Source organism: Primulina huaijiensis, chromosome 15, assembly GCF_012295235.1.
Source record: "Primulina huaijiensis isolate GDHJ02 chromosome 15, ASM1229523v2, whole genome shotgun sequence".
Taxonomy (NCBI): Eukaryota; Viridiplantae; Streptophyta; class Magnoliopsida; order Lamiales; family Gesneriaceae; genus Primulina; species Primulina huaijiensis.
The window spans coordinates 22,272,009-22,295,472 of NC_133320.1; the positions used below are offsets into that span (position 1 = coordinate 22,272,009).

The window sequence follows — 23,464 nt, forward strand, 5'->3', positions numbered from 1 at the left end:
TGATAAGACTGATCTCTAATGGATATGAGACAACATCAGCAGATAGACATGCACGTTTTCGGACTTCTGGACCTAACAGCCCGATTCATTAGCACCCAAGTAGGTATACTATACGCTACCACAAGTATAAGGAAATAAAATTACGTCTTAACTAACAACTATAACTTTTGGCCCAGTGGTAAGCGCTTGATCCTAAAACTTTAATTCCAACTGTCGTTTTTCTATCTGACACTCATTTCCAAATAGAAAGATCGTTGTGTCACATCATCATCTTTTCTGACAGATAGTACAATTTGGTACTGCCCATGGACTGTGAATTTTAGCTTTTCAATAGAGCTTTTAAGGTATGACATATTTTATCTGATATGACAGCTGCCCAATGATCTGGAGATCTTTAGGGAATATTCGATTACGTGCTTGACTGATTTAGAAGAATAATCAGTAGCTCATGAACTAGTGACCCTTGACCGGTTATCTTCCATCAGTCGTGCTATGAGATTGGTTAGGCTAGGAATATCAATTTTGCTCGATAATTAAGTTACACATGTTTGTTCAGTTTTCGTTATGAATTCAGTTTGATTAGGCTATATAAAAAACTCTCTTTAAATCTATAACCTTATTAATTAACCAAAACTTAATGCATCCACAATAATGAATTGAAATAAGATAATATATGTGTTTCAAAAGAGATAATCACCATACAACCAAATCGAATTATATATTTATTTATATAATAGCTAATATTTAACTTGATTTAACCAAAGTTTTATAATTTTTCTTAAAATTCGAGATAAAACATCAAACATATTAAAATTTTTGCATCTGAATTTTAAATTTTTATTGTTTGATTATAGCCAGAATAAAAATATGAATGACTTAAACATAATAAATTTCATAACAAATGCAAAAATATAAAGCTCCGTTTAGAAAAATATTTTAAAAACGTTTAAATATTTTATATAAAAAAAATTTTAAATACGTGTTTTGTAAATCATTGTTTAAAAATATTTCCAAATATATGTTATGCAAATATAATTTTTAAATAACAATTGAGCTTTTTTATATTTATATATAAAAAACACAGATTAACTGATAATTAAAATATTTGTATAGAACAATTATCTAAATACTTTCTTAATTATTTTTAATTGTAAATTTTTTTTAAAAAAAACAATTGTTGTTCAAATACATTTTCAATGCTAAAAGTGTTTTTATAGAGAACTGTCCTAACATATTTATTTTTTAAAACATCTTTTAAACATTTTATAAAATTTCAATAAAAAATATTTATAAAAATATTTTTATAAATACTTATCAAAACAGAGCTTGCGTTAGAAGGTCAAACAAGATTTTGTATATTAAAAAAGTCATAAATAAGGGTAATTTTGTGAAATTTACACTAAAAAGATAAATTGGATTGTATTATCATTTTTTTAAGTGTGGACAATAATAGCAAACTATGTTTCTTACCATTTGAATTGGGTAGGATAGACGATTTTATATTAAAACGAAGAGTTTAAATTTTTTTTTTTACTATCTCTGTCCCAATAATACAAGATTCTTTCATTTTTAAATTGTCACAAAAGCAAAAACTTGTGTGAGACGGTTTCACGGGTCGTATTTTGTGAGACTGATCTCTTATTTGGGTCATCCATGAAAAAATATTACTTTTTTATGCTTAGAGTATTACTTTTTATTATGAATATCGGTAGGATTGACCCGTCTCACAGATAAAGATTCGTGAGACCATCTCATAAGAGATCTAATTTGTCACAAATACATAATTCAATATGTATATTTAGTTGTATTTTTTTAATTTGTTTTACTAATATATTCTTGTTAACTAAGTCTTTGAAAACATGTAATATTTTTTGAATTAATTAAATAGAGATAAAAATGGATAAATTTTCTTAACATATATGAAAAAACAAACAAGTGACAAGTCTATATATTTGAGATAAATATTTTAGTTAAAAAGATCTTTATTTCAAATCAAAATTCTAAAATTCGCTAGACGATAATCGGATATCAGACCAGTGCGACATTAGAGTAGTGCTTAATGCCAAGATGGGAACTAGCGTCCGCCTAGACGTGGCAGAGAGGATTCATGATCTCTACGTTTTCTTCTTTGGAGTGGACAAATATGCGTCAAAGCCTAATTGGTATTCCATGAATAAAAGAGCTCTTTAATTGTTCATTTAAGCCCATTTGTAAACAAACCAATCAAATGACCACATATGCATGTATATTGCTAAGTTCTCTTTTAATTATAACATTAGATATCTAGTTTATATCATTTATTCCTCTCGTCATCTCTAATTATTCAGACAAAAAAAACCGTGGTCTAAGCTGATCGACTAGTACTTTTTCGATATGATCGTCGCCTATCATCTAGGTGATTTGTAGACGGTCATCTAAGACACAATTTAGACCAATACGTCAAACTAATAATCCATAAGTAAATAAAATCGTTCTTTATAATAATAAATAAATAAAACTCTTTAGATTAGGAGTGTGTCTCATGTGAGACCGTCTCACGGATCTTAATATGTTAGACGGGTCAACCCTACCCATATTCACAATAAAAAGTAATACTCTTAGCATAAAAATTAATATTTTATCATGGATGATCCAAATAAAAGATCTGTCTCATAAATACGACTCGTGAGAACGTCTCACACAAGTATTTACCTTAGAATTAGATAAGTGCAATTTTTTCCCCCCCTGATTTTTAGATATCCTTTTACAGTTGTTAATTAATTGACCGGTAATGCGTATCCTTTCACTTTTGCCACTCGCTAAGAAACGCCCAATAGGAATTGCCGGCGCAAGCCATTATCTCTACTCACACCATGCCCTCCGCTGCCGCGGTTACGCAGAATCAAAATTCTACACGCCACCCGACTTTCAAAACCGAGCCGAAACTATTTTCTCAGCTCGACCTCCCGTCATCGTCATCTTCGGTGGTTCCTGTGAGGATCGATGGATTCGAAGAAGACCTAATTTTATCCAAATCGCAGCTCCTGAGCCGACCCGAACTTATAAAGCGCCGTTCACGCAGGGTCAAACAGCTGGCCCGAATTTACAGGGACCACTACTGGGCGTTGATGGAGGAGCTCAAACTCAAGTACAGAGAATACTATTGGGAGTTCGGTAAAAGTCCCTTTCAAGAAGACGAAGATGGGGATAGAGTTCATGGGAACCGGGGGGACTATGCCACTGCGAACGCAGAGAACGCACATGGGAATGGCAATAATGGGAATCCGGGGGTTGCGAATAAGACCAATAGTAGGTGTGGGGTTCACGGGTGCAAGGCTAAGGCTATGGCGATGACGAGATTTTGCCATATGCATATACTGTCCGATGCCAAGCAGAAGCTCTACAAGGCTTGCAATTTCTCCATCAAGAGGTTTGGATTTATTTTTAGAGTATAGACTACTTCGAGGCTGCTAATTATAGCAAATTTACAGCATTATTGTTATAATATATCCACAGAGGATTGTATATTCCAAATTTATCTTTTTGGATGATGTTGATTGGGTAGGAGTCACGGTTCTCCTGTTCAATAGGAGATATTTGGACATCTCCTTGGGTGGTATTTGGAAATGCGTGATTTTGGTTAGGAGACAATTTTTTTTATATCTAAAACTAGTAATGGAAAATGAAAGTAGTAGGGGATTTTTTAGGACTGGTGATGAAACATGGTAGAACAATACTTAAATTTAAAATGAACGAGGCTCGGACATGATTAGGTCTGTTCATCCCGATCCTAAAAAAATTAAAGAGGACGAATCAAACTATTGTTGGTCCACATTACCTGTCTAGTGAAACGCTGGTTGGCGTGAGAGTATGAGTCAATGACACATGTATGATACACTTGTGAATTGCGAATTGAGAGCATTTCAGGCTCTTTGGGGTTCTAACCGTTATGTAAACGCCATGAGTGCTGAAACATATAAAATTATTTTAAATAGAATTTAAAACCCATTGTTGTATGTCCTTGTTTGAGTTGGATCCTGTTACTGTGAGAGCCTGTGACATGGAATGATTCCGTTGATTTCGCAAAATTGTATTGACTAATTTATCTCTCGCACCAGAGAGGTGGTAAGGTAAATCAGTGAATAAAATCAAAGTAAAGATATTTTAGCATATATTTTAGTGTTTTCTTTTTGGAATTCTTGCTTGATAGTTGATACTTCCTTTCAAACAGCCTGATCCCCACTGATCCATAGTTGTCAAAAGCGCCGAAGCACAGCGAAGTGCAATGCTTGCGCTTCAGTCTGCTCCAAAGCACACGGCTTCCATGAAGCATGCACTTTTTTGCGCTTCGTGCTTTGTATTGAAGCGAGCTTTGGAGAAAAACAGATTTTTTTTAAATTTTTTTTTGATAAAGGTTAAATTTCCTTTTAAAGCGCAAGTTGTCCTCCATTTACCCAAAAATAGCATAGAAAACCACATCACATTGTCTTCCCCCATCGCCTCTGCCCTTGTGTCACCTCATCCTTTGTCCTCGCATTTTAATATTTGATATTTAAAAGATGAAGATTATGATGATTTCAATATTTAATATCTTATGTTTCAATTTTTTTTAAATAAATTGAATTTATTTTTATTTTTAGAATACTTTATTTATAATGTTTTACTTCTGTAAAGAGTGCGCTTCATTTTGCGCTTTGTTCTTAAAGTCCAGGGACACTTGAGCGCTTTAGTGCGACTTGTGTTTTTGACAACTATGCACTAGTCTATGATGGGAATTTGCTTTATATGATGGGCCTGTTTGTTAATCTGACTGTTCAGATCTGATTCAGGGTCTCTTATGAGTTTGTAAACTGATGGCGCCACATGCTATCACACCAAATTTCCCTTAACTGAAACATTCGAAGGAGAATTTAAATATTTAATAATTTATACTTCTAAAATAGCTTATTAAATTATGAAACGGAAGCCCACATTTATTTTACTATCTCGAAAATAGCATTGGAAATTTTTAAGAGTTGTCATAAAGAACATCCGAGAATTGAAAAAGAAGATGTTTAGCTGCTCCGTCTTTTGAAAGCACTTTCTCTGATCCTCTAGATAAAAACGTTTTGAACATTTTGTTATTGTCAAGTTTTATCACGCAGCTTGAAGGTAATGCATATAAGAGCATTTTTTTCCAAACAAAGAATACTTCTATTTTTTTTGGCTCTGCTGGATGTATTCATTCAAGGATCAAATTAATGCAAGTATCTTGTCACGATCAATGGATTGACTTATTGTTGATCAATGTCGTATACTTTGCTTTAGTGAGGGATAACACTATCTCATCTTGAAAGTTGCAGCTGTGATATGAGCTAATTAATGACTTAGCTTTTTACTCTGGGAAGAAATTATCAACTGTGACTTGAAAATTGATTTGAATTGTTTGGTTGTGATTCTTTACTATTTGCTAAAATAGCCTTCCCCTTCATAAATTTCTTTGGCTTAGATCGATAAAAATATGGGTCAAGAATTAGTGTTAATCTATTTGTGGTTGAACTTTGTTTATTCAAAGGCCATTCGAAATTGGGTGTAACATTTGCCCGTTTCATAATTTAAAGCTCTCAAAAAGTTTTAACCGAGCTTGAATTGTTTGTTGGTTGACTTGAGCCTGATTTATGTGTACCCATAACTGGACCTAATAATTTATGTAATTGGATACAAGGGTTTTAGCTGTTACTGGATCTTGTAATTTTCGTGCTTCTGTAATTTGGTGTTAATTTGTACTGACAAAAATTTGAGTTGATAGTGTATACATTTGTACACGGGTTTTGCGATATCATTTTGTTTTCTTCCCTCTGCACATACGTGGGTTTACCGAATCAAAACACACACACACACACACACATATATTTCTTAGAGTAGTTATTAAAATATGAAATAATTAAGGCACAATGTCACAAAAAAATTAATAATTAATAAGTTCATAATAATTAGGAACATGATTAAAATTCTCCAATCATCCAAATCAAGTTCATCTTCTTCCATCGAATCATCAGAGTCTCCAAAACTTTCGGGTTTGTATTCTTCTTGATCAACATCAATTTCTTCTTACTTTTCATCCAAAAGATGGGAAATCGGCATTTTTTCTGGTTGTTTTGGATGTAGATGTCCTCATGTCGTTCTTCTGTTCAGCACTCTCTTTTTCTGATTCCAGCGTTGGGTTGCTAGGGTTTGGGCTTTTTGTTTTGAACAAGTAATTCAAAAAGAAATTCAATCAGATGCGCTTTATCCTAGCTAGCGCTTGGGCTCGCTTTAGTGAATCACTGCACTGGGGTCCCAGGCGCTGGGTCCTCGCCTGGTGGCGCCTCTCGCCTCTAGGCTCAACTATGTTCGGTATGGTGTTGGAGTCGGGGCAAATAACAATCTGCCTCCTGTATCAACCTTTTGTGAGTAACATTCGGTTGCTATTTCTGCTTGCTTTGTATGGGCGCTGGGAGGTGTTACTCTTTATGTGGGTGTCAAATTGACTTTCGTGTCTAAATGGTCGTCAATCTGCTTGTTCCATGAATTGAATTGGCTTATTTATCATAGATCGCAAGTGATTAGAGTGGATGGCAAGCAAAGATGGTTATTAACTTTTTTCCCAGATGCTGATTGCCCATATATATTTGATTTTGGAGGATAACTATTACTTAATTACTGTTTCTCCATGATCTGAAAAATATCCTTTGTTCCTGTTGTGAAGCCTTGAACGTTCACATGTATGAAAATACCAAGAATTCTGATGCCTTGATGATGAATATAGTAATTATTGCTATGAATTTTTTGTGCGAAACATCATAATGATACTCAGCTAATATATCATCTACATGGATACTATTTTTACTACAATGAATTATTTTATTTAATATTTACTTGAAAATGACATTCCTCTCCATTTGTGATTATTTATGCCAGTTCAACCACCGGACCGATACTTTGTGGGAAACCAATACTAAGATCAACTGTTCCTTCTTATTGCCCTATCCATTTTCAAAAGGCTGAAAAGCACATGGCACGTTCTCTAAAGAGGGCGGGACTCCATGTTTCTTCCACAAGCAAGCTTGCTCCTAAGCTCCATATCCTCGTTGCTGAGTATGTCCGGCAAATCAAACACAAGAGAAGAAGTGCACGAAAAGCGAAGCTGGAAAATGCTGAAGTTAAGAAAGAGAACAATTCTTGAAAGATCCTGGCCCTGGAAAAAATGTTTTCTTAGCATGTGTATTCTTTTAACCCGCGAGTTAGTTGATGAACCCAGTAGTTGTAAAACGAGTAAATAACTTTTTAGTTATTAGGTGCATATGAGATAATTCAAGTTTACTTTGGTACATAAAACGTGTGGCATATAGCATCTTGTGCATATATGAACCCAGTAGTTGTAAAACGAATAAAGAACTTTTTTCATACTTGATGTTCTATACTCGTAAAAGTACTCGCTCATCCAAGTGTTAATTAGATAATTGTTCATAACATGGTTTTTTTTTTTAAAAAAAAAAACTTATTTTAAAAATACTGTGTATGGTAGCGTTTTGCACTAATACTGCAAAACGCCACCACTTGTGGTGGACCCTGCAAACGCAGGGTTTGCAGCGGACGCTGCGCTGCAGTTTTTTGTTCTAAGTGTAAACGAACACTGCAATAATAATTTCGACTCAAAACTTTGCTAGAAGTAAAAGGGTTGAAGTGTAAAATAATTAAACGAAAAAAGAACAAGTATTTGTTTATATGAAAAGTGTAGATTGAATTTTTATTTTGTACATATATTAGAGATTTAGAAGATCTCAGTGTTATCTACTTACAAGCAACACGTATTTCATCAACAATTTCTTCCGAAACCGTTGATGATATTATACGAGGTAAGCGATCAGACAATCTGATTTGGATGTTATATGTTGAAAATTATTTACACAATTGTGTCCTTGCATACTTAAATCATATGAGATTTTATAGGATTTTATAATGTGGTTTTCGAGTATTTGACAATAATTTGATTACTGCTCTTGTTAAACGATGACGATGCGAGACACACACATTTCATTTTAGATGTGGTGGAGCGACTGTGACTTTATAAGATGTTTCGAAAATTTGGGATTTAACAATTGATAGTTACCCGGTAACTGGAATAGATGTTTCATATACAGTTGGTCAATGACAAGATATATGTCTTGACTTGTTGGGATTTACGCTATCATCATCGCATTTTAAGGGTGTTCATTTGTCTATGACTGCACTACACGATCACTGCATTTATACGCTTATCGATGATAATAGTTCGGAAGTAGATGTCATGAAATATACTCGATGTGTAGCGTTGATGATTATTGGATGAATATTGTTATCAGGTTATCAAGGGGGTCGGCTAGACTCATATTTTTGCAACTGCCGCATAATATTGATCGTGTAAAATCTTATAATTGAGGAAGTGCAGTTTTAGAATCCCTATATCGCAAACTGTGCAATGCAACACATATAGGAAAATCTACAATAGTTGGACATTTATATTTCATGCTGATATAAATATTGTATTTTCATTATTTAATACTACATATGTCTTTTTAATTGATTTTAGTATTATTAGTAGATATGGGCGTGGAACAAGATTAAATCGGTTAACCTAGACCGAGATGGGTTAACAGCTGTTGCGTCTCCGAGTCAACCCGGTCATATTTTCCATTTCCTCCATATGATGCACGATAATACATGTTAAATTATAGGTGGAAAAATGTGTTTAGTTACACACATTCATCGACTCATGTCGTAATAAATAGAAGAGATTGCTTTGATCGTATGAATAATAATGAGATATTTTTTGGATAATTTAAATTTTGTAATAATTATATGAATTTTAAATTTTTTTTTGACAGTTTAACTGGTCTATTTACAAGAAAATTGACATATATATAAAGACAATTATTGATTCATGCGATAACAAAATATGGTGATGTATTTGCCCTTTCATTTGCTTTGAAATCGTGGAAATACATCGTCCCAATCGGGTGACGAGATAGTTCAAAATACGACAATTTATTCCAGTGTCTACTCTCGACAACGATGAACTTCATAATATCACGAGAATTGGTCATCGCAACACAGATTGAAAAGAATATCGTCAAAGTGCCATTCTTATATGAAATAGAAAGTTGAGATGTGTTTTCCAAGGAAAACGATACGGGAGATCGAAGCAAACTGATGACAATTATTTTCAATTATATGAGAAAATAACTGTCCGCTTTTTGTCTCCTCCAGTGCATGAGGTTGGTTTCGACCATATCCATACCATATGTTTGCTGAATAACATAATGTCCAACAGTCATCAGTAGGGTGGATGAGCAACATGGTTAGGTCATCAAGTGAATTTACAACTATTGTCCATCAGCTGAATTTAATATTGTACGACCTTTTGTTGGATAGGAGAATACATGGTCATTTGGAACATCAGATGTTTTCAATAATACATGGTTATCTGTCCCCTCAGGTTTTCTCGATAACGTATGCTCATCTGGTCCTTCAGAATTTTTCGGTAACATAGGCTCATCTGGCCCATCAGATTTTTTGGTAATATAAGGTCATATGATCTATCAAGTTTTTTGGCAACATAGGACCATCCGATCCATCATGTTTTTTTTTGGTACCACAAGCTCATCTGGTCCATAAGTTTTTTTTTGGTAATACATGGTCATATGATCCATCAGATGTTTTCGGTAATTCAGGTCCATCTGGACCAGCAAGTTTTTTCGGTAATACAAAGTGATTTGATCCATCAGGTGCTGCCCAACATTCGTTTGCTAACCATGATTATCAAACTCCAATTTGGTCAAATGTTTACAAATCTTATAATGTTGGTCCGCAAAAACTTATTCATGATATGTGACTCGAGAAAAATGTTATTTCACATGTCAGCAAAATGTTATTAATCAAGATATTAGATTCCGTAGAGGGATGAGAAAACTTAATCCACCTGAGTGTAGAAGTGCAAGCCATCTGTATCATTGTAATTTTGACGATATTCTTCTGATTGAAATTTTTCTGATTGATATTGATTTAATTTTGAAGAAGTTTTTAAAAAATTATATCATACTAATACAACTTGTATAATTGTATCGATTAAATTATATATTGCACTAAAATTTCATGATTAAGATTTATATATTTTTGAATTACATAAAATATTGATTTAATTTTTAAAAAGTAAAATGCAATAATTTTGTATATCAACAACTAAAATTTTATATTCAACGTATATAAATGATTGATATTGATTTTATTTTGAAGAAGTTTTCAAAAAATTATATCATACTGAAAAGTACAATTTAGACTAAAATTTCATAATTAAAATTTATATATTTTCCAATTACATAAAATATTGTATTTAATTTTTAATATTGATTTTATTTTGAAGAAGTTTTCAAAAAATTATATCATACTGAAAAGTACAATTTAGACTAAAATTTCATAATTAAGATTTATATATTTTCCGATTACATAAAATATTGATTTAATTTTTAAAAAATTAAATACAATATTTTTGTATATTAACAACTAGAATTTTATATTCAACATTAATGTTCATTGTAAATAACTTTTAACCAACATCAATACAAAATACATATTTATTGATAAGAAATCAACTTTGTAGCATGTTCTATATTATTCAATTATCGATATTATTTTGGCATCACATTCATCTGGTTCCTGAAATAAAAAATGAATAAAACAACTATTCAATAAAAAAAATAAAATAAGTAAAAATATACAAAAAACCCGATCTCGTATTAAACCTGTCCTAAACGGGTCCCAAGCGGGTTTAGCCAGACTCTCCCCGGACGCGACCTGCACACACACGCACATATAAATATTATCATTATTAATAAAATTATAATTTTTATATTTAATAATAAATATTTTATTCATAATTTCATTTTATAACATTTTAATATTGAAATAAATATATTTAATATGAAAAACATAATCACACATTTTTATTAATTATTAATTGAATAAAATTATTAATTAATTCTTAGATAAATAAAAATTGATGGATTTTAACTTATAATAATTTTTTTTTCACAACTATTATTAATATAAAATTTGAAAATAACTTTAATTTTTAATTAGTTTTAAAAAATTTTATTTTGTATTTGAAAAAAAAATATAAAAAAAAAATAAATTTGGCGGATCTACGGAACTAACTCGGATTGGACCCATCGGTTCACAGGTCGGGAAGGGTCCAATGGTTGGCGGGTCGGGTCTCGGGTTTGGCCAAACCCATCCTCGAACTTTACCTATCGTCGTCCATAGTCTTTCCAAGGTGTTCTAAAAATGTTTGCGATCAAGTAAATAATTCTATTTACGAATGGATCGTATTGAGTAAGAAAATGGAAGATTTATAAAATTATATGTTTCGTCATCACTTTGTAGAATAAAAAATCTTTAAGTATAAATATATTAGATATATGTAACTCATCGGTGAAATAATATATTTCCCCACAAAAACAAGTTTTTTTTTGTACAAATATAGTGGTATGAGAAGAGCGTATTTATAATATTTTTACTTGATATGGAATACGATTTGTAAAAATAGAATCCGGATTTTGTTTTATGCATATTCATGGGTGGCTGTGTTGAATTGTTTAGCTATTATGTTCCCATTGGGCCTTATAAAACTGAAACTGAACAAGCCCATATGAAATGGGCTCAATGGGTCAAAAGTTAAATTTGGGCCTCATCTTAACCAAATCCAAACAGCTGGATTATTATTGAAGCCCTAAATGGGCCATAGTCCACAGAAACTTCACCCGATTGGACCAATGACATTCCAAGAAGTCAAATTTCGATAAATGAATCCCGGACGTTCTGCAAATATGCCTGAAGATGGAGGAGAGGAACTTGGATCGCTTCTTCTCCTCATTCTATTTTCTAAGGTAATTATGTTCCTCTACTGAATTTTGTTTCAGATAAGGTATTAATTTTTACTGAATTGTCGCTTGGAATTTCGTGGCGAGTTATGTAAAAATTTTCATGGGAATTTCTTGTGATGAATACGGAGAAAAGTTAAATTTAAAAATGAGTTAAGTAATTGAGTTTTTTCTTGTGAAATTCCCGTGTAACATGAATGGATGAAGAAATTTCTCTTCGTAAGGTACTAGAGATTATTGATTTTTTAAATCTTTTTGGCGAGTCATTTATTTGTTATGCATTCCTGTGGAGGAAAGGGAAAATCTGCTGAAGCTCTAATTAAAAGCCTTGGCATTTTGAGTAATTATTGGTACTTGACGCAGAACACATTATTATACCTATTAAAAAGTAGGTGGTGCTATGGAAAACAAAGAAAAGAACGAAAAAGATGAAGCAGAGGCGGTGGCTGATTTTGTTCAAAAAGAGGTTAGTGATTGGGATGACGAGGATAAGGGACGAGCAAGATTTAAAGCCCTAAGCGGACAGAGATCTGATTGGGAACCGCTTTACCTTTTCTGGAGGGATTTGATTATTAAGGTCGCACGTCACCTCGGAATCTTCCTCATCTGCCCCTCCCATGTTCAATCTCTCTGGTTCCATCGAAATGGCTTGTCCCCTCTGTGCCTCCACCGCGTGCTTGTGGAGATGTGCCGAGCCGGTGACTTATTGCCGCTTTCCTCTGCTCATCCACCTACTGTAACTTCTCATCTCTCTCACTTTCTTCGCAAATCAATAAATTTTTTGGTGTCTCGTCCTTCAATTTCTAACGATGATAGTCTCACTCTTTCCGGAGACAGTTACATTCTTGCCGCACTCTTAGAGGTTTGCTGCCGCTATTTTTCTCAACTTTGGTTTTGTTAGCTACTTGTTGTTTTCTTTTTGCCACATTTATTAAATCAAGAGATTGAAAATGATTATGCATTTTGTAGGAAAGAGCTTTGGAAGTGCTAAAGACTTTGTCCGAAAACCACTGGACAATTTCTTGTGTCATTACCATGAGAAAGTTTCAAGATATTTGTCTAGGATCAAAGGAAGCACTTGTGATTCTAAATTATTTGTCAACACATGGCAAGGCAAAACACCTCATCATGAACACAGCTGAACGGATAGAGGTAATGTAAAAGATATATTGAACTAGGGGAAACCTCCTTTGTTTTTGTTAGCATATAGCGTAATTTCATTTCAGGCTTCTAGTTCTTAGATTTTGTGTTTTGAGAGTTATCTGCTATTTTTCCACTGAAATGTGGTCTTAGTAGGTAATAATGTTACTAGTTCCTTGCAATGATGATACATTTGTTTTTCATATTAAGACTTGGATTCCATTGTATAGTTCCTGATTTATAGGTTCATAATGTAACAATTGTTCTATCAATTAAAGGGGCGGTTTTTCTCATCTTCCATAAACCATGCTTTTTTTCTCTAATATAGGGAGTAAAAGTTTGTCTTACTACTGAGGGAGCAGTTGCTAATGCCTCAAGTATGGACTACAGTGTTTTGCACTTGATTTGGACTGCAGTAAAGCTAGAACAACAGCTTAATGTGATTGACCAGCGATATCACAAGTAAGACTCATAGTTATATTATGTGGAAATACCACGCTTGATGAATTATAATTTATCATCTACTGTTAAAAATTGAAGATTTAATCTAATATTGATATTAAGTACTACCCTATCATGTCAAATTGAAATACTTAATCTTGATGCACTCCGTCACTAAAGTCTAATGGAACATAGTGTTTTAAGTTTTAACCGTTATTGTTATTATTATTTTTATTTTGAAATAATTTTCACTAGTTATATTGATCTCACTGGTAGCTTGTCAAAAAACATGTATGGTCAATGAAGACTGATTAACTTAGAATCTAGAAATTGCAGCAACAGGACTGCACAAACCTACTGACCAACAGGCTAGGAAATCGAACAAAAAAAAATACCATCGAAAAACAGTTCGAAAGGGATACCCAAAAATTCGAGTTAACTAACAACCTCCACTATTGGCAGACGAAACATTGCTACCAATCACAACCTAATAAATAAAATCTCAACTAAATCATTAAACCAGCTCCAGTCTTTAAAATTGACAACCACATGCTCCGGAAGTATCAACTTAAAAACCATTTGGACTTGGTGGTTGTGAAAGAGTAGGTTATCCAGATTCAATAAAACGATGTCGAAAAGATGCTTGGAGAGAGATTACTGAACTTAGAACTGCTAAAAAAACCCACTGTTTCCTTCCATTTATACCATCTGAAGTGGCCAGCCCAAATTCTGTAAATGCCAGCGGAGAGAAGGCGTCATAAAATGTTCTACTTCGTAACATCAGTGTTCAACAGCGTGGATAATTCTAGATATAGGGGGATTTTGCAAAAATAAGTACTTGTGTAGAAAAATCAATTCTCCGTTAAATGAAATTCTAGCTACTTAATTTACACTTTCTTTTTCTTGAGATTTTTTTTGCTATTCAAGAACCAGGAACTCAGCTCTAGCTTTTCTTAAATCTGGAAACAAGATAGTCGCCCTGAAATACGCAAGAGAACTGAAGCAGGTATCTCTGAGCAGAGGAAAATGCACTGCACTTTTGGAGAGGGTGGAGAAAGTTATCCAGGTCATTGCAGATGCCGAGTCATCTAAAATGGTGGGTTGATTATGGTAATCTTGCCTCCGTTTTTTCTTGTTTTATGTGACATCAAAAAGTAGGATTTTTTCGTTGGAAGTTTTAGTATACTGTTGATAAAACTAGGTCTTCATCTCATATCAACTGTGGCCTATAATTTATTTTCTCTCAACAATTTAGCGCTTTTGAATTGTAGATTGTGACACTTGTGATATCCTGATTTAGGTTTCCGAGGCCATACAAATCAGCAGCCGGGCGATACAAGAAAATCAGATTACAGTTGAAGAAGTTGAGCTCTGTCTGCAGGAAATCGATGAGAATATTCATTCTATGAAACAAGTTGATAGTGTTTTAGGTAGGTTTTTTTTTATTAGATTAGAGCTCAAAACCAATTTTTAATGGAAACTGAAACATAACACGGATATCTAACAAGCATTTATGTGGATATGTCAGAATCATCCCCTGTATATACAGATCTAGTTGAAGAAGATATAGAAGATGAATTCAAGAAGCTTCAGCAGGAAATTAGTGGTGAAACGACCACCCAATTTTCGAACAAAAATGGGGACGATAACAATAACTCTGTCGAAGCACCAGATATGTCATCAACAACGGATTTATTGGGCAAGGCTTTGTCAAATCTTAATCTTAAGGACGACACATCAATGTGCTCAGTATCCGAATGTTCCAAAGAGCTGGTAAGCAACAAAAGCACGCACAAAATCCCTGTATCTAGTGTTTTGTAACAAAAATGTAGGTTGAATTAGTTCAGTGTTTTGGAAAAATGTAGTTTTGATTGGTTCTACATGAAACTAATCACTCATAAAAGTAAGAATTTTAAATCACCAAATTCAGCATTACCAATATCAGGAGAGTGAAACATTATACATGGGAGCCTCAGGTGGACTGATCAACTCATGACCTAATAAAATATATAATCAGGTCCAAAGATATAGTCAAATATACTTGAGTTCAATTTGATTTTGACAATCTTAAATAATTCCAAGCAACTTAATATGTCATACGCCACCAATCAACGAATAAAGTTTCACCAGCCTCCCCCATTTAGAATTAACACAAACCCGTGATTGTAAAACACCGTAACATTTACAACTGTTTAAAAAGGTTGATGATCATTAAATTCATATTTCTAGTGTAATCAAAAGCTATAAATATGAGAATGAAATCGTACAGGGAAGCTATAAATTTAAGAGGCACAGGTTTTCTTTCATCCAATTGAAGTAGCTTGTTGATGTTGAGCTCCAACGATAAATTAAAGAACTTGAACTTGAACTTGAACTTGATGGATGATTACGAAGAGGTGAAAAACATCCAATGACCACAAAAATAATCCGTCAATATCTTCTCATGTGAAGATAACTAAACAGCATCAGCTCAATCTTGTAAAACAACAGCTTCACAAACAGCCTATTATTTTTCACTTAGACACCAGCTACAGCCACCTAAAATAGCACAATATAGGCTGATTGTGAACTCAATAGCAACATCTTCTTCGTAGAACACCCCCTGACATTTTTGTGGAGCCTGCAGAACTAGGCATTTATTAATAAGAACTAGAATGGGAAGCTAAGCTGGACTTCAACTGGTAACAACATTAGCGCATATGTGGGAATACACAATGACAATGCCGAAATGGTAAAACCAGTATTGCAGACCAGTCGTATATGACTTTTTACTGTCAATCATCTTATATAGTTAAACTTCCTTCTGATGATGGCCCAATTCAAAATTACGAGTTAGTATGCACTTATACAGTCGAATTCCCTAGTTGAAAAAGTTTAAAGAGGGAAGGAGAGAGTAGAAGAAAGTAGTTTAAACCTTGAACTAACCCCTCGAGCTGGATGAAAAATACCATTTGTCGCTATCTCTGGAGCTTTCCAATTGAATGTAGGTAAACAGAGACAGAAACAACACTGCAAAGGCAATTCACGTATTCATATATGAATTTTAAGAAGTGTACAGATCATATTTTACTTGCTAGTATCTGAATCGTGAAATTGGGAAAGCACTCACGTGGAACCAAGGAAAAAAGCAAGAGAAAGATGAAATCCAAATAGAAAAACAGACACAACAGCGGTCAAAAGCATTGCAACAGATGTAGAATAGACCTGCAAAAATAATCAAGCTAGGTAAGAATCTGTTGTTCCTTTTCATGGGACAGAAAGGTCAGCATTCTTAAACTTATAGAAGGTGAAAATTGGGAACCCACATAAATATTTTATTTTTTCCAGTGTACATTTCGGCAACAAATATATACTGGCTATGATATTTTAAGTCTTACTCAGTAGATCTCAACTCCATAAACAATCAGCGGACAAAAACCACACAATCATTTATTTGTTTTTGTCCAAACTATTTCTACCACCTTGCACTTGAAGCCATGTCCAGCTAAACAAAATGGTCAGTAATTTCCCTTTGGCAATGACAAGTCAATCTAAGTTCCATATCAGCCATAGGCACTACTGGCCATAGGAGTAGAGAAAGAGGATTCCGATAAGCGTATCTTAGTTAAGTGCTATCAATGTTTTTATTCTCTCATCTTCTTGAAATTTATCTATGCGAAAGGAACCCATTACTCAATTGGCTGTCAGGTGAAACGATCTAAGTTCATGAATTAGGTAACTCCGATTTGACTGGAAAATTTAATCTCATGAAGCAATCAAAGTCATGTCTTCTCCATTATCATACTCATGGCTAGTAATTTGGGAGGTTGCCAGTTGCTTATAACATAAACACTTAAAAGAAAAAACATCAACCCACTCATTTAAAAATAATAATATCTGTGACTGTTCTTGATATTTTATCCATATAAAGACTGTTTTGGAATTTTCTTCCTACAGCTATGCTATTGCCTGCTCAAGAAAGGACCAAGGTGTCATTTTACAATTGACTTATGCTTAGCGCTGTCAAGTAAAAAGTAAACAGTCCTTACCTTCACTATGTTATCTGCATACTTCATGACCATTGATACAGCAATTCCACTGCAATGACATCAACTATATTAGGTAATACCCTTAGTAAGCTGAGATTCTCGGGAATAAAAGATACTAATTAATGTGTTGAAGAAAATAAATGCAGGCATCCCACAAATATTCACAACCGACTAAGAAAAATGGCATAAAACATTTTTTTAAAATCAACAGATACAAATTGGATTTTTTTTCTAAATTCAGGTTAAACACTAGTGTCATTTCATAATCAACCCGAGCTTTAATTATTTCATCTCAATCATAGGAGAATTTGATTTATAAAGGTAGGGATTTGGATCAAATCAAAAAATTGGTGACTGTTTTGGACTGACAAATTCCGAAGATGCACCATTCTACATGATGCTGGGCGACCAAGCTTTGAAACAAGAAGAAAGACCCCAATCTTTTTGACAACAGACTTGGTCCAACTAGATTTTAGTTTGAATCAATTTCTAAGCAAAGTTTTCCTCATAAACCACAACAGGACAAAAATCAAGTAATGAATAATATGCAATCAACAACTTTCAACTCGATGTTTTCATCTCAAAGATAAACTTCTTTCCCCACCACTGGCTAAAACGGCCTCATTCCATAGCATTTTAATAATCAAATAATAAGAGGAAGATTATAAACGACACTAAAACTGATGCTCTTTCAGCCAGTTAAGTCAATTCAAGAAATACTAAGCAACTAATACCTGAGAGCATGGTTTAGTATCATGAGAACTGTTATTAATGAATACCCATGAAAGAATCCCCTGTATAGAACAATAACATACATGTCAATGCAGAACATATACATATACATACTTTTATTACCCAACAAGAGGCAGGTGATGAATATTTCAAATTTGTCTTTTCCATGAAAACATTTATGCATCATCCTTTAGCAAATCTTCGTTCTTCCCCAGTATTCTAAAGCAAGAAGATTGCCAATGGATGTGACCTTTATTATAATTCATATGAAAATATTCACAGTACATCATTCATTAAATTAGATCATTGTAGGATTTAACAGTCATCAGAACATCATGTCGTTCATTTGGATCTCCACAATGGTTAGGAATAACACAGTAAATACATAATGTTGCAAGCATAACCTGCATCACTGGCATAAAATGAAGGAAAAAATAATAGGGAAAATCAATTGCAATATACTTGTTGACGACAGCATCAAAATCTTGAACGAGGATGGCAACAGCATTGAAAACCATCCCAAACACATACAACCAAAAGTTCTGGACGTTAATGTTCCTCGAAGGTCGTTTTTTAACTATAGCCTACAGAAAACAAAAGATATTTCCTCACAGCTTTTTGCCTTTTTCAAAAGAAAACAAATGGAATAAAATCAACAGGATCCTGGTGGAATTTAGTCATCAATAATGTATAGTGCTAATAGTGACACATGAAAAGCTGCAATTACTTAACAATCGATTGTTTCTTCGGGAAAAAAATATTTTTTATACATATTTACCTCAGTGTAGACTCCAGCAAAACCACTGAGAAGGGCCATGATCTGGAACATATACTCAAAATGTTACCAAAAGTAACAAGTTACAAGAATCAAGTAAATGATAATTCCCTTTTCTTTATCCAACACACAATCAAGCGATAACATAACACTACCATACTTTGAGTTAATAAACTTACAACTGCCATCAACCAGCCTTGAAAAGGAGTTTGCATTACTTGATCGGAACTGCACGAACAACTCTATCAGTAAGTACAAAAAAAATGCATACAGCAAATCTTCTTATAATTATCATGGAATGGTTACCAAATAAAGTAAATTTAGTGCAAGCATCATAGAGAAAATGGCAAACACTCTGAATATACGCTTAAAGCCAACACAAAGCATCCTTACTTAGAGTTGAGTTGTGCTGTGGTGCACCCTGCACACAATAAAATGAAAGCTGCCCATTGAATTTCACTCAACCTGGCGGAAAAAATACATTTTCTTAATTGATTAATAGTTTTTAATTAGAAGATCGTCCTTTATCATCTTCTCATCCATTGCAGAGGAAAAAGATACTTACATAACATGAGAAATGCATTAATCCTCTCTATGCGCAGAGAAGACTTACAGGGACTTCTCTAAATTTTAAACGTTGAGACAAGATTCTTTAAATTGAGGAATGACTTACTTTCTCTTGAGCATGATACGGTACAACACACCAGTGCTTATGATGTTCAGATTCTTTAATATTTGATATCCTGGAGCATCTACATATGCAAATATGTAATACTGCCAAAAACCGATATATACTAGAAATCAGCAATGCAACAACAGAATGCAAAATTCCGTGGAAAACTTTGCCAGATAACAATGAAACATACTTGAAGTAAATTCTTGATAAGATAAAGAGCTGCAGGAATGGGGTATACACTAACTTCATCAAATGTAGTACTCAACCTACAGAGAGCAGAAATTTTTGAAGTGGGAAAAAAAATTGTGGTCAGCTAAAAAGTGATTTCAAAAGGTCACAAAATAGAATGTTAGTTCAATTATACAAGTCTAATAAGTTAAAAGGCAATATTCGTCGGTATAAAGATGTCATCTGCAGGATATCATTTTTCATAAATATTTGTTGTGTGGCCTAATGAAATTTAATGAATGCAAGCTCGTAAGTTGAACTCCCACAAGTTCTGAGATTTGATAAAATGATAAAAGTTATTGTCAAAACTCAAGCTGAACGGGTTCTGTTATATCGTATTGTCGTGTAACCTTTTATAGAATTTTGGTTCTAGAACCTTTTCAGGTTAAAATGATTAAAATATATGTCCACAATCTGAGATCTCTGCTGTTTATCAATTCATTATCGAATGACTCAGAACAGCGAAGGGTAGAAAACCTGTTATCCTCGGTAACACCTTCGCTCCCCCATATTCTTACCAAGGCAGCGAGTGATAGTGCACATTTCAAAGCTTCTACCTAGTGAGAAAAAAGGAACTGAAGATAAATTTCAGAACACTCTTGTAAGAAGCCAGGAATTGTTTAATCTATTGAGGGATATGACTGACAGTAAAACAACTGTGGTAGGATACTGGTGTAAACAGTCTAATAGGGAATGCATAAACTCACCAAAAAGTTTGCAGTTGTGACACTGTACTCGTACTTTCCTTCCCTCTTTGACCAGACAATGAGAATTGCTTGTGAACTCGTAAGTACAGTCAATGCAAGTGTTACAATCGACCTATATTTTTACAAACAGAAGTAACAAATGAGAAATTTATTTTGCAGCATCTAGTTAATACAATGCAGAGGAATCGAAAGGCATTTATACTTGCGCTTCCACTTAGACAGATCACCAGAGTCGCCTCCAAAACCAGCCACATTATTGGGAGATCCTGTAATTCAATAGCAAACATCAGGATCAACTAACCTGCATGTTTGATGAAAAATGAGAGAATACAAGAAAAAAGAGAAGTAAAATGTAAAGCTAAACACAAAACGTAAGTGATAGGAGTATGGCACCTGAATGAGATCTTCCCCGTAGATTCTCTACATCATCATCAACTATAACACGGTCCTTATCCTAAACGATTTGAAATTACGCAATGAAAAGTGTGAAGGAAACGGGATGGAGTTGGACTGGGTTAATAGGCAAAATAGAGAATATACACACCCGCCCATAAAAACTGAATGATGCTATTTTTCAATTGATGTAATTCATATTGGAAAATGGAAACCTGTACAGGCACTGTGCCAGCAGACAAAGGCGACGACATGCAGGTAAACCAGTGATGCATAATTAACAAAACGAAAGGCTAGGGCAAAACTGAAACCTCTTAAATATTTGATACTCCCCAGGGTCATACATAGTATTGGTAAGTTTTTGAAAAGAAAGCACGTGAAAAGAAGAATAAAACCTGGTCCTTTATTCTTCTATACTCCATTTTTTGCTCCTCTCTAGCTCTTATCGTCGCATTTGATGATATCTCTGTCGTTATAATACTGTCAGGTGAGACTTCTGCTGCAACCTAAAGGCTCACAAGATTAAAAAAAATTGCTGGCGATATATTCATAATCAATAGCTAATAAGACATAGTCCACCACAGAATGGTGTTTCTGACAGTATATTTGTGATCAAGGTTTCACTCCCCTCAAATACCTAAGTATCATATTGAGATTCTAACTTGAGTTGCAAACCCCATTTCGTTACTCTACCGAAATAAACAATTCACAGCGGCATTTCATCAGGCACTCGCGAGACACAAATCCACATTCATTAGAAAACAAATCTTACCCTTGATTGATTAATATCAAGAAAAACACCATAAAATTTGTTTACATTATCACTACTACATAAAAAGTACGAATCTTGCATCAACAATCCATAAGAATTTCCAAAAATCAACCGAATAAACTTCGCTACCTTCAATCAAATAAAGCTTCTTGGTACAGAAACAAACTTGGTTAGTCACCAAGTAAAATGGAATAAGAAGAAGGGCTGGATCGCGATTGCGTTGTGGCCTGAAATGGGCTTCTACTGGAAATGTTTTGGGCTTTCTCGAATTAATTATGTTAATGTTTTGGGCTTTCTTGAATTAATTATGTTGTACAATCCTTATTTTTTAATTTACAATTTGTTTGCTATAAATTTTATTTATGAAAAAATAATTATAAAGAAAACTTCTGTTGAAAATTTTATAAAACTACCAAATATCACCCATGATTCCTTTAAAAAAATCATTTATTATCAATAATTACATAAAATATTCGGATCTAATTTATAACTTTAAAAAAATCTATGTTTTATGTTTGCTTCGATACGCTGGTATACAAGTATTTGAAAGATTTTGTCCTTTTAACTTTTGAGTAGATCTCTTATGAGATGGTCTCACGAATCTTTCTCTGTGAGACGGGTCAACTCTAACGATATTCACAATAAAAAAGTAATACTCTTAGCATAAAAAATAATATTTTTTCATGGATGACCCAAATAAGATATTCGACTTACGAAATTGATCCGTGAGACCGTTTCACAAGAATTTTTGTGTTAATTTTTTGAGTTTTAGCTTCATCCCATGCTCAATCTCATCTCACCTATTAATACAATTGACTTGTTTATGAGATGTTTTTATTTATCCATAGCTTTTAATTTTTCTCATCATTTACATTAAAACAAAAACCTCCTTTTAATAATAATAATAACAATAAATTATACTCTTGTTTATCTCAATATGTCATCGAAATTTTACTTGTTCTAACGTATGTATATATTGTTCTGAAAATTTAATATTTAATTTTATAAATATAAAAACTAAAAATCCAAATTATATTAAAAATATATATAGCCATAGTTTGGTACACATGATAAGATAAACATGTGATATATAATATAAGGATAAGTTAAGGATATATAAGATGTATGATATTATATTTAATGTTTGATATGCTTTTAATAAGAGTGATTAAATTTATATATTAGATTATAATGACAAAATTAACCTTATCATAATAAATTTTATAATTTCAAAGTTGTTGCTTGAGTTCATATTTCTTATCTGTTCATGCGTCGACATTTCTTGCATGATTTATTTATTTTTACTTAATTTTATATATTATATAATATTATAATTGAGCACTTGATTTTGTGAGTCAAGTCAAATATCAATTTTTAAAGTTAATCGAGTGATACTAATAATTTTATTGAGATTTATAAAAATAATTTATATAATTATTTCGAGTTCATTTATATAATTATCATATTATATAATATATAAAAATAAATAAAAATATTTATTTGACTGAGTGGTGAAATGAGAGAACAATATGATTTAAGATTTTTACATATTGAAGGCAATTAAGTCATTTGTGGTATTTTTTATTATTAAATTAAAATTATCACATTTCATAAAATAGATACATTATCCTTGTATAAAACTATTTATCACGGATTA

General features: G+C 33.1%; 3 protein-coding genes across 7 annotated transcripts; 2 read left to right on the forward strand and 1 right to left on the reverse strand.

The window, feature by feature from the left end:
• The first annotated feature begins 2,749 nt into the window (after positions 1-2,749).
• Positions 2,750-7,429, forward strand: LOC140960217 (uncharacterized). Its single transcript, XM_073418389.1, has 2 exons — positions 2,750-3,409; positions 6,919-7,429. Exons 1-2 carry the CDS (start codon positions 2,853-2,855, stop codon positions 7,181-7,183), a joined length of 822 nt encoding a protein of 273 aa, XP_073274490.1. The 5' UTR covers positions 2,750-2,852; the 3' UTR covers positions 7,184-7,429.
• A 4,372-nt stretch (positions 7,430-11,801) lies between these two features.
• LOC140958708 (uncharacterized) lies at positions 11,802-15,456 on the forward strand. 3 transcript variants are annotated; one of them, XM_073416266.1, is made up of 7 exons: positions 11,802-11,921; positions 12,308-12,777; positions 12,885-13,067; positions 13,384-13,517; positions 14,424-14,592; positions 14,797-14,926; positions 15,025-15,456. In XM_073416266.1, the coding sequence occupies exons 2-7, from the start codon at positions 12,316-12,318 to the stop codon at positions 15,315-15,317; spliced, it is 1,371 nt and encodes a 456-aa protein (XP_073272367.1). In that variant the 5' UTR covers positions 11,802-11,921; positions 12,308-12,315; the 3' UTR covers positions 15,318-15,456. The 3 variants fall into 3 exon arrangements, with proteins under 3 accessions (XP_073272367.1, XP_073272365.1, XP_073272368.1); XM_073416264.1 differs by having other exon boundaries at positions 11,815-11,921; positions 12,279-12,777; XM_073416267.1 differs by having other exon boundaries at positions 11,815-11,921; positions 12,279-12,651.
• Positions 15,023-22,029, reverse strand: LOC140958709 (CMP-sialic acid transporter 4-like). 3 transcript variants are annotated; one of them, XM_073416270.1, is made up of 17 exons: positions 21,937-22,029; positions 21,431-21,541; positions 21,036-21,096; positions 20,845-20,908; positions 20,643-20,754; positions 20,413-20,492; positions 19,898-19,973; positions 19,705-19,805; positions 19,425-19,496; positions 19,211-19,259; positions 19,035-19,076; positions 18,719-18,840; positions 18,259-18,318; positions 17,525-17,573; positions 16,606-16,700; positions 16,411-16,505; positions 15,023-15,303 (listed from the first exon to the last, which is right to left on the reverse strand). In XM_073416270.1, exons 2-16 carry the CDS (start codon positions 21,455-21,457, stop codon positions 16,454-16,456), a joined length of 1,062 nt encoding a protein of 353 aa, XP_073272371.1. In that variant the 5' UTR covers positions 21,458-21,541; positions 21,937-22,029; the 3' UTR covers positions 15,023-15,303; positions 16,411-16,453. The 3 variants fall into 3 exon arrangements, with proteins under 3 accessions (XP_073272371.1, XP_073272369.1, XP_073272370.1); XM_073416268.1 differs by lacking the exon at positions 15,023-15,303 and adding an exon at positions 15,660-16,116; XM_073416269.1 differs by lacking the exon at positions 15,023-15,303 and adding an exon at positions 15,660-16,116 and having other exon boundaries at positions 21,431-21,501; positions 21,937-22,023.
• Positions 22,030-23,464: the final 1,435 nt, after the last annotated feature.

Excerpts from the sequence above, each read along its gene's own strand:
- LOC140960217 (XM_073418389.1), top strand. The coding sequence starts at position 2,853 with ATGCCCTCCGCTGCCGCGGTTACGCAGAATCAAAATTCTACACGCCAC. Across the intron at positions 3,410-6,918 it reads TGCAATTTCTCCATCAAGAG|TTCAACCACCGGACCGATAC; the intron begins GTTTGGATTTAT and ends TATTTATGCCAG.
- LOC140958708 (XM_073416266.1), top strand. The coding sequence starts at position 12,316 with ATGGAAAACAAAGAAAAGAACGAAAAAGATGAAGCAGAGGCGGTGGCT. Across the intron at positions 13,068-13,383 it reads ACACAGCTGAACGGATAGAG|GGAGTAAAAGTTTGTCTTAC; the intron begins GTAATGTAAAAG and ends TCTCTAATATAG. Across the intron at positions 14,927-15,024 it reads ACAAGTTGATAGTGTTTTAG|AATCATCCCCTGTATATACA; the intron begins GTAGGTTTTTTT and ends TGGATATGTCAG.
- LOC140958709 (XM_073416270.1), bottom strand. The coding sequence starts at position 21,457 with ATGGAGTATAGAAGAATAAAGGACCAG. Across the intron at positions 20,909-21,035 it reads ACGGGGAAGATCTCATTCAG|GATCTCCCAATAATGTGGCT; the intron begins GTGCCATACTCC and ends ATTGAATTACAG. Across the intron at positions 18,319-18,718 it reads TTTGATGCTGTCGTCAACAA|GGGATTCTTTCATGGGTATT; the intron begins GTATATTGCAAT and ends TGTTCTATACAG.